The following is a 17,493-nucleotide window of genomic DNA, read 5'->3' as shown; positions in this document are numbered from 1 at the left end:
TGAGTGACTTTCACTTCACTTCTATTTGTCATACTGTTATTGTGAAACTATTTAACTTTTGCAGAACTTCTCTCACATAAGCCCAATTAAAACTACACAACAACCAACATAAGGAAAGTTCCATTTCCTGCTAGTCTGCATTTTTTTTCTGGCTGTGGTTGAGAAAGTTAAAATTTTATGTTGCAATTACAGTTTGCCTTTTTCTGAGTACCCTTGTGGCTTTGCTGACAGCTCACAGCTGCCTTAATCTTACACACAGGTTAGTGTAAAGAGGACACATATAAAACCACATCCACCATCAGGATGAAAAGAAGAGTATAGTACGTACATACCTCGTTCAAATTTTAACCGCTGATAAAGCTGAAACTGATCCACAGGTACCAAACAGGCAATCTGAAACCAGAGATATTCAAAAGATGAGATTTCACTTCTTTCCTTACTTTCATCATGGAGCTCCAAGTTACCAGTCTTTTTACGATCCCTTTTTCTTATCTGGTTTACTGTATCTTCTCTATACCAGCTGTCTGCAAATTTCATTTTCCCTATACTGTTCATGCAGTTAAACAGAAGCAGCAGTTCCCAAATCATCCCCAATCCTCAGCCATGGTTAGGATTCCCTGCTCAAGGCATCAGTGACAGAACTCAGTGATCATCTTCCATTCTTTCATCAGAATCGAGACTAGTGGGAATTGGCAACCCACTCCAGTATTCTTGCATGAGAAATCCCAGGGACCGAGGAGCCTGGTGGGCTACCGCCCATGGGGTGGCAAGAGTTGGACACAACTTAGGGACTAAACAACAACAAATAAGACTAGACAACCAAACATTTGGACTTTGCAAATTATCTGTGCACGTATAGAAACAATGCTCCTTTTCTCCCTTCACTTAATACATTTTTAAAATGTTTTCATCTTAACCTACTGAGTACCATTCTTTAAATAAAGCCTGATGATTCAAGTGCAGGAAGTAGCTGGGGTTTCTATGAAAAAAGAAAAAAAGATTATAATTCTAGCTTTAAAACTTTGAAAAACTAAGATCAGGCAGATACTGCCTCAGGAATAACATAACTTCATTCATCAGCTAGGGAATAGTACTTTCTAAGCAATAGAAACACCATTTCTTTTGACGAACATCACTTCACTGGCCTCTGGTGATCATTCATTGTCATCCATGCCCTGGCAGAGAAGACATGCCTAAAGATATTTCTTGTGGCTAAGCGCCCATTTCCATTTCAGATGGCACTAATAAACAACAGTGATTCATATCTAACTAAATGACATTTCAGATTAATCATTTTAAATTGCATTTCAAAGGCAGATGCAGGAAAAGCAAACTGCTCTTAAACTGGCATTCTAAAAATAATAATTCCACTGACGTCAACATATAAATATATTGACATTGCTTAAAAGACTTACAACTGAGAAAAATCAAAGGACTTTAGGTTTTCAGACATTCATCAAGTTGATAAAGCACATAGCCTTAGCCTTGGAAATTGCAACTGTAAAACATGACATACTTTTGCTATAAAATCTATCTAGATAAAAGCTCTTGCAACTAATGGCAGTCTGCTTTGAGAAAACCTGAGTTTAAAAATAAAGTATCTAACATGGTAGTTAACAACCATAATACATTTTAAAAGGTAATGAAAATCTAATTCTCCTTCTCACACACAAAAAAATCAATTTGTTTATTCTGTAAATGAATCAAGCTAAGTTAGCTAAAATGTATGAAGAAAAACAAAATAGGCAAGTTCAGCCTTCTATGTACCAACTAACACTGGGTAAAAATAAACTTAATTATAACATTTTTCTCCAACGGGGAGGGGGAAAACGTTGCATTTTCAATCTGGCACCTTAAATAAAAGTTCATTAGCTTGATTATGGTTAATTTTATGTGACATTGGTTTTACCCTAATTTTTTTTTAATACAGTTAGGCTTTTATCATACTGAAAGTCAGTATTGTTTCATCTGTTATAATACTATCTGGACCTCTTTCCTGAAAGACAAAGGGGTCTCAAATAAAATGCAGAGTTGGAAACAGAACGTATAGCCTTGTGAAGAGAGACATTAAGAAATCAGTAAAATTCTTGACTTAGTCACTGATTCACTGCAGGTAGAGGACAAATAATCTTATCGTACATTAATCTGGGGGCCAAAGGTACTTGGGGAATGACGTCATCTGGACCCAAGAGACCTCAGTGATATTTTAGAAACCTATTTTTAACAATCCCCCCCTCAAAACCCACTTGAGGTCTTTGATTCTATATGACAGTCTTGTACTCTGCCTGTGAAAGTGAAAGTCGCTCAATTGCGTCTGACTCTTTGCAACCCCATGCATTATACAGTCCTTGGAATTCTCCAGGCCAGAATACTGGAGTGGGTAGGGTTCCCTTCTCCAGGGGATCTTCCCAGCCCAGGGATCAAACTCAGGTCTCGCACACTGCAGGTGATTCTTTACCAACCGAGCCACCAGGGAATCCCTGCTACTACCTAAAACAGATTCTGAACCGATGAAGACCTTTAACCCCCTGAAAGTCAACCCCTAAAAATTCTGATCAATAACAAGCAATTTATACAACAGCTGAGTCCAACAGAGTTGATGGAAGACAAAGCAAACAAGAGATGAGATAATGTTTCAGACAGATGAAATTCTAATGAGAAAAATGACAGAAATTAATTCAGTAAAAAAGTCAATAATGGTAGCGATGGAAGTTTAATTTTATATTAGAAAGATAAATTTCATCTGAGCACACATTACTGCCAACAGGGAAGTCAGAGGTCTCTAGCTTTTTCTGCCTCTTCCTCTACTTTGTAGCTCCTATTTTATTATTTTCTAGATCAAAATTTTGTATGGAATTAGGCCTTAACACAGTAAATCAATTTTTCTGTTGAAATCTGTGATCACAAAGAGTTAGTTCCATCACTTCTCACTCTGTTTGATCCTTCTGGAATCAAGTTAACACAAAACACACCACTCTCTTCTCCAGAGCCTCCCTCCTGGACTTACATCTTCTCTATATACTCATTATGGGTAAAGTGTTGGCTGGAAGCTTGGGATACAAAAGAAGGAAATACAGAAGCTGCCTTCAAGGAACTTAAATTACTCAGGAGGTAATATGTACACATAAGTTAAAAAAAAAAAAAAAGATCTATTCCTTGATCTTATCGTCTGTTAGATTTCACAGATTAGAGCTAATTTTTTGAAATGTTTTTATATACTTTGACATTTTCTGTTTTTCTTTTTAAATTAATTCTTATCAGAGTATACTTGCTTTACAATGTTGTGTTAGTTTCTGCTGTGCAGCAAAGTGAATCAGCTATACATTTACATATCCCCTCGCCCTTTTTGGATCTCCATCCCATTTAGAGGAACACAGAGCTCTGAGGAGAGTTCACTGTGCTGCATAGAATGTTCTCATTAGTTATCTATTTTATGCATAATATCAACAGAGTATATATGTCACTCTCCCAATTCATCTCACCTCCTCTTTCCCCATGGTACCCATACGTTTGTTCTCTATATCTGTCTCTATTTCTGCCTTGCAAATAAGACCACCTATATCATTTTTCTAGATTCCACATACATGTATTAACATACAGTATTTGCTTTCCTCTTTCTGACTTAACTGTGTATGTATAAACTTTAGTTAAAAAAAAAAAAAAGATGATTCAGAGTATTAAATTCCTGGTTCCATTGCAATCTGAAGCAAAGTCACTATTGCTCAAGGTCTTTTACAATTATAAAATTGAAATAAATGTTTAGGATGATTACTGAAAGTTCAATAAGGCTACAGGTTAAGGAACTACTTCTCAAAAAAAAAGAAATAAATCACAAGGACACTAAAATTGATTACAAAACAGAAATCCCAGAGAATAATGGAACAGATTATAATGAGGTGTGTTATATATTCAATTATCCTCTTCCTGTGAACAAAGCAATTCCAAATCATTCAAAGACATATCAGGACATTCCTTTTTAACCTTTTTATTTCAAAATAACTTTAGACTTACAAAAAGTTGCAAAAACTTGTATAGGGTTCCTAGATGTCATTCCCCTCAATTTCTCCTAACAGGAACACCTTAGTTACATAACCACAGTTAATTCTTAAAATAATGAAATTTACATTGATATAAAATAATCTGAGGGCCATATTCAAACTTTACAAATTGTCCCAGTAATGTCTTTTTTCTCAGTCCAAGATCCAATTCAGGATACCACCTAGCATTTAGTTGCCATGCCTCCTTAACCTTCTCCAATCTATGGCAGTTTCTCAGTATGTTTTTGGCTTTCATGACCTTAACATGTTTGAAGGGTTCAGGCCACTTATTTTGTACAATATTCTCCAGCATGGGTTTGTCTGATTCTTTCTCATGACTACACTGAGGTTGTGCATTTTTAGCAAGAATTTCACAGAAGTGATATTGGGCCATCAGGAGATACATGAGGACAACCTGCCTCATTACTGTCAATATTAACTTTTTAATTTGGTTAAGGTGGCTCAGTGGAGAAGGCAATGGCACCCCATTCCAGTACTCTTGCCTGGAAAATCCCATGGACAGAGGAGCCTGGTAGGCTGAAGTCAATGGGGTCGCACAGAGTCGGACACGACTGAGTGACTTCACTTTCACTTTTCACTTTCATGCACTGGAGAAGGCAATGGCAACCCACTCCAGTGTTCTTGCCTGGAGAATCCTGGGGACGGGGGAGCCTGGTGGGCTGCCGTCTATGCAGTCGCGCAGAGTAGGACACGACTGAAGTGATTAGCAGCAGCAGCAGCAACGTGGCTCAGACTGCAAAGAAACCGCCTGTAATGCAGGAGACCCAGGTTCGATCCCTGGGTCAGGATACCCTGGAGTAGGAAATGGTAACCCACCCAGTATTCTTGCCTGAAGAATTCCATGGACAAAGGGGCCTGGTGGGCCACAGTCCACAGTGTCACAGGGAGTTGAACGTGACTGAGCATAGCACAGCAAGGCGATTGGTCAGATTTCTGTATTTTTTGTAACCAGCAAGTATTTTGAGTCTACAAATACCCCATTTCTCATCGTAGGTTTTCCTACTAATTTTTGTATTTATCAATAATTCTTGCCTAGGGACTTCCCCTGTGGTCTGGTGGTTTAGACTTAGCCTTCCAATGTGCGGGGTGCAGCTTCAATCCCTGGTTGGGAAGCTAAGATTCCACATGCCTCACAGCCAAAAACCCAGAGCATAAAACAGAAGCAATATTGTAACAAATTCTGTAAGATGTTTTAAAAAATAATTCTTGCCTATAATTATTATTGTGGCATTTGTTTAATAATGATTTTTGATTTTTACCATTCATTCTGTATTTGTAAATTATAATTCTATTATAAGGAAAGGTTGTCCCTTATCCCTCATGTATTTGTTTGTTTATTTATTTAGATCAGTATGAACTAATCATACTTATTTTATTCAGTGAGTTCTAATCCATTACTAACTGGACTCATATTCATGCAACAGAAACAAAAATTTCTAAGTATCCTCTCAAATATAGAGAGAACATTCCCCTCAAACCAACTACTAAAAAAAATCCTGCATTTGATTGAAAGTGATTTTTAATTATTTCTCCTTTGGAATTTGTACTAATCTACCTGTTAAACAAAAATTTATCTCTCCTCCTATCCAAGAATGAAAGACCACGTTTTCTCCTCATCACTATAGAAATTCTTTCCATAAAGAAAAAAAAAATTTAATTCAAAGAAAAGGCAAATTCAGTTTCATTTTAATAGAACAAAAACAATAATAACAGAATATTAACAGCAAAAACCTACTAATTACCTGCCGCACTGAATCACTGTCTTTGTTGTTGTTGTTAAAAATAAACCTGGGGATACTTATTAAATCCTCAGTTCCTACTCTGCTGAAAGTCTTCACTTTTCCAATCCCCTCCACCTACAGCAGAGCATAAGCAGGGGATTCAGAATATATGTATACGTGGGGTGCTATAACTATTATACATACAAGTTAACTGGATAGATCTAATATCCACAAATGGAAGAAATTGAAGACATATCTTTGTGTACCATTATGAACTATGCCCATCCCATAATATTTGAGCAAGCATCACCACCTACATTGACATGAACCTTACAAAGACTAAAGAAAAAGAGAGGGCAGACAGGACTGCTAACCAGAGAAGTGTTTCTGCTAAGAATGCAATGTATTCTCATTACAATGATAAATACAATATATATTGTCTTTTAGTTGGAAAAGTGAAATGGTTAAAACACAAAAGCTGGAGACTGGCTTTCACATATGTACCACCATCAAGGTCTGGAAAGGCAAGACAGAAGGGGTTGGGGTGGGGAAGGCCAGACCTTACTTAGATTTGACCCTTTAAAGCACACTTCTGGTACTGTTGCTTTAAAAATTAAACAAACAGGCTGAACACAGAATACAAAAGATCAGTGTATCTAGAGATGGAACTGACCATGGAATTGATCATGACAGCATGTTAAGGTTTTGGCAATTTTTGAAGAGCTATGCTCAGATGGTAAAGAATCTGCCCACAATGTCGGAGACCTGGATTCGATCCCAGGGTTGGGAAGCTTCCCTGGAGAAAGGAATGGCAAACCACTCCAGTATTCTTGCCTGGAGAATTCCAGGGACAGAGGAGCCTGGTGAGCTACAATCCATGGGGTTGCAAAGAGCTGGACACAACTGAGCAACTAACACACACATACACATGACTTGCAAAAAAATACAAGAGAAATAGTACTGGCCTTGTGATAAGTACCCTATCACACTAACACAGAAACTAAGAATGTTTCCTATCACAACCCAGAAAATAAGAACTGGTACATTTGCCCATTCATCCAACTGTAGTAAACTAGGCTCGTTGTTGTTGTTGTTTAGTCACTAAGCCATGTTCAACTCCTTTGCGACCCCATCGACTGTAGCCCACCAGGCTCCTCCATCCATGGGGTTTTCCAGGCAAGAATACTGGAGTGGGTTGCCATTTCTTTCTCCAGGGGTTCTTCCGACTCAGGGATCAAATCTGCATCTCCTGCATTGGCAGGCGGGTTCTTTACACTGAGCCACCAGGGAAACCAAGCTCAAACCAGCTTTCCAATCATAGCTGAGAAAACAAGAGGGCATCACTGTCTTAGGGCCAGAAGGCAGGGCTCATTGGGGAACTGAAAGGTGGGGGAGACCTGGAATTCCAGGACAGGAATCTCTCAGAAAAGGGCTGTTTTTCACCTGTTCTACAAACGCCTCAGGTTTCCCTGGTGGCTCAGTGGTAAACAACCCATCTGCCAGTGCAGGAGACACAGGTTCGATGCCTGGGTCAAGAAGATCCCCTGGAGAAAGAAATGACAACCCACTCCAGTATCCTTGCCTGGGAAATTCCATGGACAGGGGAGCCTGGTGGGCCACAGCCCACGGTGTTGCAAGGAGTCAGACACAACTTAGAGACTAAACAACAACAACAACGCCTCAGTACATCTTTCCACGTTTTGCCCTGCCTCCTGCCCTCAGCCCATTGATGGGTAAAAGGAATGTTCCCATCTGCACAACCATCCATGTGACACATTCCCTCCACCACTGCTGAGACTTCTTATATTTGCCTTCAGGTAAAAAAGAAGCTTAGAAACATTCCTCTCCACTCACATGCAGTTTTAACACAAAGCTTTAAATATGTTCTAAAACAAAAGTCAGGTTGGAATCTCAAAAGTGTCTATTGACTCCAGCATGGCAGATTCCTTTAACCTGTGCTGCCCCAAAGTTTTACTCTTTTTCAGCCGACACATATTATAGCCAAAGACTATTATAGACACATTCAGTCCCTTCCCATTCAGAAGGGACATATGCTCCTAAAACCACAGGAGCAGCAATATGGCCACTTGCCCCAGCGTCATACTCTTGATAACAGGAGAAAAAAAACCGCTAAATAAAAAGATGGTGGGACTTCCCTGGTGGTCCAGCAGCTAAGACTCTGTGCTCCCAATGAAGAGGGGCTGGGTTCAATCCTTAGTCAGGGAAATGGAGCCCATATGCTACAATTAAAAGATTCTAGATGCCACACCAAGATCTGGCACAGTCTAACTAATGAACTTCCTTTAATTACTTTTTAATTACTTTTTAATTACTTTAAAAAGAGGGCAAGTGGAGACAGTGCTAAAGGGTGATTGGGGGGAACTACTGGATCTCTTATAATTGCAGCAGCCTAGCTCAGCTGGTAAAGAATCCGACTGCAATGCAGGAGAGCCCGGTTAGATTCCTGGGTCAGGAAGATCCTCTGGAGAAGGGATAGGCTACCCACTCCACTATTCTTGGGCTTCCCTGGTGGCTCAGCTGGTGAAGAATCCGCCTGCAATGTGGGAGACCTGGGTTCGATCCCTGGGTTGGGAAGATCCCCTGGAGAAGGGAACAGCTACACTCCTGGGTAGCTGTTCTGGCCTGGAGAATTCCATGAACTGTATAGACCATGGGGTCACAAAGAGTTGGACACGACTGAGCGACTTTCACTTTGCTTACCAAAACTACCCTAAATAAACATGTGATATGAGGAAAAACTAAGGGGCTTCCCTGCTGGCTCAGATAGTAAAGAATCCACCTATAAAGCAGGAGACCCGAGTTCCAGCCCTGGGTCAAGAAGATACTTCGGAAAAGGGAATGGCAACCCACTACACTATTCTTGCCTGAAGAATTCCATGGACAGAGGAGCCTGGCGGACTATAGTCCATGGGGTCACAAAGAGTCAGACATGACTGAGCGACTAACACTTTCACTTTCATGAGTAAAAACTGTGTTTATTTTGCAAATGCAGCTTTAAATTCCTTGGCACCCCCCCATCCCCCATCCCAGTCTTCCCACAGCATCCCACCCTAAATCCCTTCTTATAGTGATTCTGGAGCCCCTGTTCTTGAGAACAGCTGCATCCATTCGCCCTCTTGTGCACGCTGTAGCACCAGCAGCAAAGGCGGGTTGTTCCAGTGCCCTCGGACTTGGAAGGAGGATGGGTGGGTGAGAAGCTGTTCCCAGCCATCCACCACCAGCTGGCCACAGGAGAAAGTCCCACTTCTCAGGTCCTGTAATGGTAGGCAGTTATGTGTTTGCTGCTCAAATCTGACATGGTCCAGACACATGGTTCATGCTTTCCCTGTAAGTGATGGTTATGTTAGTTTCCTAACACAGTAGGGAATCAAGGTGGAATCAAGATTGCCGGGAGAAATATCAATAACCTCAGATATGCAGATGACACCACCCTTATGGCAGAAAGTGAAGAAGAACTAAAAAGCCTCTTGATGAAAGTGAAAGAGGACAGTGAAAGAGTTGGCTTAAAGCTCAGCATTCAGAAAACTAAGATTATGGCATCCAGTCCCATCACTTCATGGGAAATAGATGAGGAAACAGTGGAAACAGTGTCAGAGTTTATTTTGGGGGGCTCCAAAATCACTGCAGATGGTGATTGCAGCCATGAAATTAAAAGACACTTACTCCTTGGAAGAAAAGTTATGACCAACCTAGATAGCATATTCAAAAGCAGAGACATTACATTGCCAACTAAGGTCCGTCTAGTCAAGGCTATGGTTTTTCTAGTAGTCATGTATGGATTTGAGAGTTTGACTGTGAAGAAGGCTGAGCGCCGAAGAATTGATGCTTTTGAACTGTGGTGTTGGAGAAGATTCTTGAGAGTCCCTTGGACTGCAAGGAAATCCAATCAGTCCATTCTGAAGGAGATCAGCCCTGGGATTTCTTTGGAAGGAATGATGCTAAAGCTGAAGCTCCAGTACTTTGGCCACCTCATGAGAAGAGTTGACTCATTGGAAAAGACTCTGATGCTGGGAGGGATTGGGGGCAGGAGGAGAAGGGGACGACAGAGGATGAGATGGCTGGATGGCATCACTGACTCGATGGATGTGAGTCTGAGTGAACTCCAGGAGTTGGTGATGGACAGGGAGGCCTGCCGTGCTGCGATTCATGGGGTTGCAAAGAGTCGGACCCGACTGAGCAACTGAACTGAACTGAACTGAACTAACACAGTAAGGAAACTGCTTCAATGAGTCACCGCCTTTTTAACAGGGCTACTAACTTCAAGCAAAGGCTGTGCCTAAAGTAATGCTATCAGAACCAACCATCTGCGTCCTCCCTTTCATAATTCCATGTTGGACAAGATTCCTGGATCAAACACTGCTGAGCAACAGCTGGAAGGACCAGATGATGCAAGAGAGGAAAGTTTTCCTTTTCCCTGGCTCCCAGTGGGTCCACCTCTAGGACACAAGTTCTCCAGTCACTACCTCCCACCAGCTTCCATGACATTGAAGGGGAGCTGCCTTTTCCACTGTTTCTTACATAAGCAAACAGGTTTTGGATTGGGCATTAAACCCTTTGCTACTCCCAATAAATTGAAGTGAAGGGAAAGAGCCACGGCTGAGCCAATTTGGAAGCATTAAAGCTTGCAGGAGACACCAATATGAAGCAGAGTCAACTCTGTGAGCTAGACCTACATAGGAAAGCATTGAGAGGAAATAGCTTAAATTCCTGGTGTCCTTTAAGGAGGAAAAATTTTATACTTCCATGCATTTTATAAGAAAATGAACAGTGAAGGATCATGTATTGTAATACAAACAGAAGCATCACAAAGGGAACCTCAGCCTTAACCAGAATTATTCTTAACAAGCAAAGTATATTTATGTGTTACTTATAAAAATAAATGTGTTTTTTTTTAATGATAGGAAAAGTAGTCACAGAGACAGAATCTAGAGAAGGATGTACCACTGTGATAGACTCAATAATATCTAGATTAAGAGGTATGTATTATAATAACAACTGTATATGAGAAAAGTATCATGTCAAGCAAGTCAGAAAGGGAGACAGTGTAACCCAAGTTCATGTGTGTGAGGTATTTGCTTTGAAAAGAGTCACCCCATATAAATCGATGAAGCCACCAACAGCTTTGTTATAACCTAACCATTTCTCAATTCAAAAATGAGAGACAATCACCACCACTGCATTTGTTTTTTATTCTGGGGAAAAAAAAACAGTGGCAAGTTGGTTAAGAACAGTTGACTACTGCAATTCACGCTCATCTTCAGGCAGGCTCTTAGCAAGACCTATGAGTACAGACATGGTCCTCCAATGCCCCCAGAGTGTCTCTTACTCATCTAATGGGAAACAGACTTTGGAGAATGTAAGAAATACCATAGTTTAGTTTGGATATGTTTTTGTTCTGTTTTTCAAATATCCTTTTGTCATTTTTAAGAGCCATTATGGATTTATTTGCTTTTAATGCAGCCTAAAAGTGAAACTGTTTTTAAAGTAAAGCTGGGTAAATGGAATCAGCCCTAGGGAAGTGTGAATGAGAATGTGAACAGAGGGAAAAGTCAAGATTAAGAAGGAGGAAAGAACTATGGGGGAAGATGACCAGGGAATGTCTGTACTAAGAAAATCAGAAAAGTGAGACTCTGCTCTAGAGATTTTGGGGACAAACCATGGCCTGTCACTTGTCTGTACACATTAGCCCTAACATTTGATATCCAAAGGCTCAATGGCTAATGGTTACCATCCATTTAAAGTCTAGAGAAAAAATAAATAAATAAAGTCTAGAACACCGCTATGTAATGAGCTTTCTGCAAAGACGGAAATGTTCTATTCTGTGCTGTCCAACCTGGTAGCTACTAGCCACATGTGGCAACTGAGTACTTAAAATGTGATCAGCGCAATCAAAGGAATGAATTTCTAATTTTAGTTTTAATTAGTTGCAAATAGCCACATGTAGGCTTATCTAGAAAAGAGATTGTAATTAATTTCAAAGGCTTGTTTAGAAAGGTCACTTCATTTATGTTTTAATAGCTTTCACACACAAGCATTAAATAAGATTCCATGGCAGACATAACTCCTGCTGCCTGCTCCATCTCACACTTTTTGCTCTTATAATTAATTATCTGGCTTATTATCAGTTGAATGTCTCTCTTCGAAGTCAGAAACTCCAGGAGAACAGTATTGGGACTACCTTATTCACCTCTCTATCTTGACTGGGAAAGAGCCTGGCACTTTGTACACTCAGTAAACATCTGTTGACTGATCAGACCTCACAGAAGCAAGTCAAAAAGGAAGCATGTTCCCTGGAAGGGTCATGTCTAGAAACACGCTTCTGCAAACCTGGGTCTCATTTTTAAAAACCATTTCCAAGTTGCAAAGATCAATAGTATTCATGGTAGATAACCGAATCTTTCCCCCTTTTAATTTTCTTCTACCCATTTTTCACACAAAAGTTAATATTTCTCACCACAGGATTCACCCAATCAATACTACCTCTTTGTTTTAAAAAGTCCATTTCATGACTTTCCTAAAATGAAAAACTTCTAAACCAATATTCCTTTTATGCTTCCCCTCAAATCACTTCGCACTCACTTGTATCAGTTACTTGGTATTTCATAAGCTAAACACAGGGTACCCAGATGCAGACTGGTTAAAAATGGTCTGTACTATCTTTCTGACTGCTTTACTTACAAAAGATATATATATGTAAAAGACATATGTATATATATAAAGCACGTGTGTATATACATGGATACACACACCTTCATACAGACACAGGCACATAGTCACGTACATATATACCCACACATATATACCTACACACACATACTCTATTGGACTTTCAATTATCAAACCTTTACTCGGCACTATATTTATCCACCGAGTTCTACTTTTAAAGCTATGCAATCTGTCAGAAAGAACTGGATTGGAATTCTAACTCTTTTGCCTTTTAGATATGCACTCTTGAGCAAGTTATTTAGACACTCTGAGCTTCAGTTTTATAAATCTATTGAAAGTATTAGATAGTATACTGGCTAAGAAAGCAACTACATGAAGGCATACAAGATTTGAAATGAGCAAAACTTGAAAGTTAAAAGCTGATTTAAGGGCAAGCTATTAAATGGGGATTGAAACAAAGAGACATGTCACAGTGAGAACTCACTCAAAAAAACATATCTATGCCTGATAAATACTGAAAGAAAGGCCTTTCTCTGCTCTTTAGAAACGGTTCAACGCAGGCTACCTCTGCAGAATCATAATAATTTATGTTATCTATAACTACGGCTAATCAGTCATCTGTTTATCTTTGAAGTATTAAAAATCCCCAGGCCACTGACTATTCAGCCTCCAAAGCTCACCTTTGGTAAATTGGATTTCTAGCACCTTGGCCTATTCTAGAACTTCTTCAACACTCAGGGGGCATTTATAAATAGAACCAAAGTAAATAACAGCTTTAACAGCCTCTATAAAGAATCCAAGGTATGTAGCAATACAGTACTCCTTTAAAAAGTTAACCCCTGTATTTTGTTTCAGAGCCAAGATCCCAGGAAATCATGTCAACAGGGAAAAGGGGAAGATCAGAGCACCCATCCATACCTCAGCTTCCTGCAAGGTCCCATGGTTTAGGCACACCATGTCCGGGCAAGTGATGGGAGACCCACATCCTTCTCGGATTGCCAGCTGCATGTACTGTTTCAGACACTAGAAGTTAAGAAGAAAAAAGACAATTACCCACCACATTACAGAAGCCCCAAGGTTATATAACTGCCACTGCCTCTTCTTCCTTAATTGGCAGTCCTGGGGCTCCTGCACTCAGGAAACCAAAGTTATCATGAGTGTGAATACTAAGCGCCATCACTCTGGAAAGAACGCAGAGACAGGTAATTAATTATGTATGACTTCATCCTAAGAATATTGAGTTTATCCAAGGTAACAAGTCAAATTCCTGTATGCTCACACATTTTATTCACCATAGATTGGGAAAAGGAGAAACACTCTCTTGCACTAATGGCAAAAGCCTTCTCTGTACTTCAAAAAGAAAAAAAAACTCATGTGACTTCCTAATTCCATTTTGACCCAGTGGTCCTCTCTCTCAAAATTTGCCCAGAAGTAGAATTCATGTCAAGCTCACCAAACAGAATCAAAATAAGATTAAGGCACTGGCTTATCTACAAATACTCTCAAAAGCAAATATACCTGGAAAAGGAAATGTTAAAGACAATGTGAGACTCCCAAATTGAGACCCTCCAATGAGACCCTCCAAGAACTGTGCGCCTTGGCAGATGCTGAAATGGAGGGGGTTTGAGTAGAATCTAAGAAAAAAAAATTATATAGGAAATAAGAAACCCAGAGAGAAGTAATACAACATGAAGGACAAACATGTCACTAGTAAAAGCTTAACTAGTAAATATATCTTAAAGACATAATTGTGAAGTCTTTTCTTTTCATTGACCATCTTTATGCATTTTTCCCATCTGAAACTAAAACTATCACAACTTTATTATTTCAGAAAAATAATCATGTATTAATATTTATCTGATTGAAATTACTGCTACAATGTACTAATGAATTAATGACATAGGCAAACCATTTAAACCAAATTTTTTACTCTCTAAATATTTGAAAATTCCCTTCTTCAGGGAGTCAATCATTTTTATCACAGAGAAAACTAGAAAATAGCCTCATTATCCAAAACAGAAAAACTCATCAGTAAATTATGCTAATTTCAAGCAACTGAATGCTGAGGAATCAAGAAAAGTACTTTCAAATGATGTTTAAAGACAATGGGGAAATGCATATGATTTAGTAGGAACTGGGGAATAAAAGATGATTTAGTATGAACTGGAAAATAGACAATATCTGACAGCAGAGTCCTCTTAAGCCACTCTTCCCCTACAATCGACCACATATAGATGTAATATTTTAATTTTCTTTTTTTTGCTCAAGAGAAGAGTGAACATTCACTTGGTCTTGGGGTTACTGAGCCAAATATGGGCTCCAGTATGAGGAAGAATAAGTCAAGAAAGCAGCAGCAAGAAAACATGAGAAAGAATTTCAATGTACAGGCAAAACTCAAGAGAGAGTATACAAGTGGCTCAAGAAAAATAATGTCACATTAAGGGACACATGAGTAAATGATGCAAAGCCTTGTCCACCCAGCTCGGCTTCTGAGGACCTCTCGACCTTCCAGCTGCCCCTAGATCCCAGCTGCCACTTGAAATTGAACTAGAAAGTGAAAATGTATGGTCTCTAGGCTTAAGGGGAAGACATCTGAGAAAAACAAAGTGAATGGTACAATGAGCATCAAATCCTAATACCTGGGCTCTAGCCTCAGTGCCACGCTATCAGCTGACAGTGGGAACATTACCTAAACCATGACCCAGACTGGCCTCCCTTCATTTTTAAAAAAATTTTAATTGGAAGATAATTGCTTTACAACAGTGTTTCTGCCATACATCAGCAAAAATCAGCCATAGGTATGTACATGTCACCTCTATCGTGAACCTCCCTCCCACCTCCCACCTCATCTCACCCCTCGAGGTTGTCACAGAGCACCCCTTCGAGCTCTCTGCGACATACAGCAACTTCCCACTGCTATTTCACATCTGTTACATGTTACACATTTTACATATGGTAATGTATATGTTTTTATGCTACTCTCTCAATTTCTGACCCTCCCTCCATTTTTAAAATGGGGATAATAATACCTATTATGGCTACTTCCCAGGGTTTAAAACACTCATACACACAAACCCAGAATTTTGTACGTGGAAGCCCTTTGGAAATGTGCAAACTGCAGAATACTTAGTCAAATTTTTACTGCATTTCACGTGGTCTTGGTCTCAGCTATAAGGAATCCACCTGCAATGAAGGAGATTCCAGTTCAATTCCTGGGTGGGGAAGATCCAATGGAGACGAGATAGACTACCCACTCCAGTATTCTTGGGCTTTCCTGGTGGCTCAGCTGGTAAAGAATCTGCTTGCAATGTGGGAGACCTGGGTTCGATCCCTGGGTTGGGAAGATTCCCTGGAGAAAGGAACGGCTACCCACTCCAGTATTCTGGCCTGGAGAATTCCATGGACTATGTAGCTCATGGAGTCGCAAAGAGCCGGACACGACTGAGCAACTTTCACTCACTCAGTCACCTAGTCTTAGACTTCCAGTAACTTTGTGGAGAAATGTTAATCTTTTAGTCTTGTGAGATTATTCTTTCTCTGCTCCCTTCAGGAAACCAGCTAAACCACTTGTAGTAGAGAAGTTCCATAAACAGAGTAGACATTTAGAACAGAACACACACCTCTATTCAATTCTCTCTGTAGAACTATTTGCATCTACAGATAGGACTGAAATAGGAACTAAAGAGACTATGTGTATCTTAAAAAGCAAAAAAAATTCATTTCAACTTTTATTGTAAATTTGTTAAGCTGAAATCTACGCTATCCCAAGAGTTTATAATAGACGCTCTATTTGCTAAGGTAATGCTCTTAGGAAGGCTGCAACCACAACATACAAACCAATGAACTTTGAAGCTTCCCACGAAGTCTCTCCTGACCATGATATTCTCTGACCCATGCTTCGAGGAGAGAAGTTAGAACTGTGTACACTGACGACAGGCTGTAAGTATATGATCCCTTTAAAAAAATTATGAGAAATACTGGTTCAAGATAGAACTTTGTAAGTGCAAGTTGCAAAGTGATGCTACCGCACAGACACCCGACACTCCATCACTAAGGGCGTTTCTACTGAAGGCAAAGAGGGAAACAACCAGCTCTACTGAATTTTCAAGGACCTTAGGTTCATGACATGTCTTACACTAGCTTTCACTAAAATTTAATCTCAAACCCTCCCTCTCTTCTTTACTACCTCTGGCTAAAGCACAAAAGAACCACAAGCAATCACATGAACCCCTGTGCATGTTACACAAACCAAACTTACGTAAAATGGTTAACAATTCTGGGAGAAATGGCATCGAGCTAGTAAATAAAAACAGAGAAACACGGAAAAAATAAAATATCATTTAGTCACATTTTTAAAAATCACATGCCATTAAACAATGGCATTAAACGGAAGTCTAAATAGGCAATGTTCATAAGAGCTAATACATTCTAAGGGAAAATGTTTCAAAAATTGAACTTTTCAAAAACCTTGATGACACAAGAAATAAACGATTTCTCATTTTAAAGCATCAACGTTTCACTTAGTTTGATAGAACATAGAAGCATCTTCAGGCCATTAAGATCATGTGTAGCAATAAGGATTATTTCTCAAAATCATTCCATAGCACTCAAGGACTCAGATGAGATTTAATCAAGGATTTAACCATCAAACATCTGTTGAGCCAGTGGACCCGTCTGTTTCAACCCTGAAAGTCTACGAATTATGTAAAGTAGAGTCTTTCCATAAAGGGGTTTCTTCTGGGTCCCTTTCAAGGATGCTATTTTCCAATGTATCAAAGAGCATTCTTCATGAGATATTCTCATCTATCAGGTAGACATGGCAAAAGAGCTACAACATTCAGACAAAGCTATGTACCCACCACCAGAATTACAGTATGCACGTGTGTGTGTGTATGTATGTATAATATATACATACACACATACACTGTAGTTGTTCTGGGTCACTAGGTTATATCTGTCGTAAAGATTTTTCTTCTTAGAAAAAAAGCACTACCATGAATTCGGTTGATGGAACTGAATTCGAATTT

The 17,493-nt window shown here is 39.6% G+C and overlaps 1 protein-coding gene across 2 annotated transcripts in view; it reads right to left on the bottom strand.

The window, feature by feature from the left end:
- Positions 1-17,493, bottom strand: part of RNF144B (ring finger protein 144B) — a 150,104-nt gene that overhangs the window by 24,877 nt on the left and 107,734 nt on the right. For both annotated transcript variants that reach the window (XM_040249345.1, XM_040249346.1), the window contains exons 3-4: positions 13,385-13,489; positions 333-393 (exon numbers count right to left, since the gene is read on the bottom strand). In XM_040249345.1, the coding sequence (XP_040105279.1) occupies positions 333-393; positions 13,385-13,489 (166 nt within the window). The remainder of the gene's footprint in view (positions 1-332; positions 394-13,384; positions 13,490-17,493) is intronic.

Source organism: Oryx dammah, unplaced genomic scaffold (assembly GCF_014754425.2).
Source record: "Oryx dammah isolate SB20612 unplaced genomic scaffold, SCBI_Odam_1.1 HiC_scaffold_11, whole genome shotgun sequence".
In the NCBI taxonomy this organism is placed as follows: domain Eukaryota; kingdom Metazoa; phylum Chordata; class Mammalia; order Artiodactyla; family Bovidae; genus Oryx; species Oryx dammah.
This window is presented reverse-complemented; position numbering and strand designations above follow the sequence as displayed.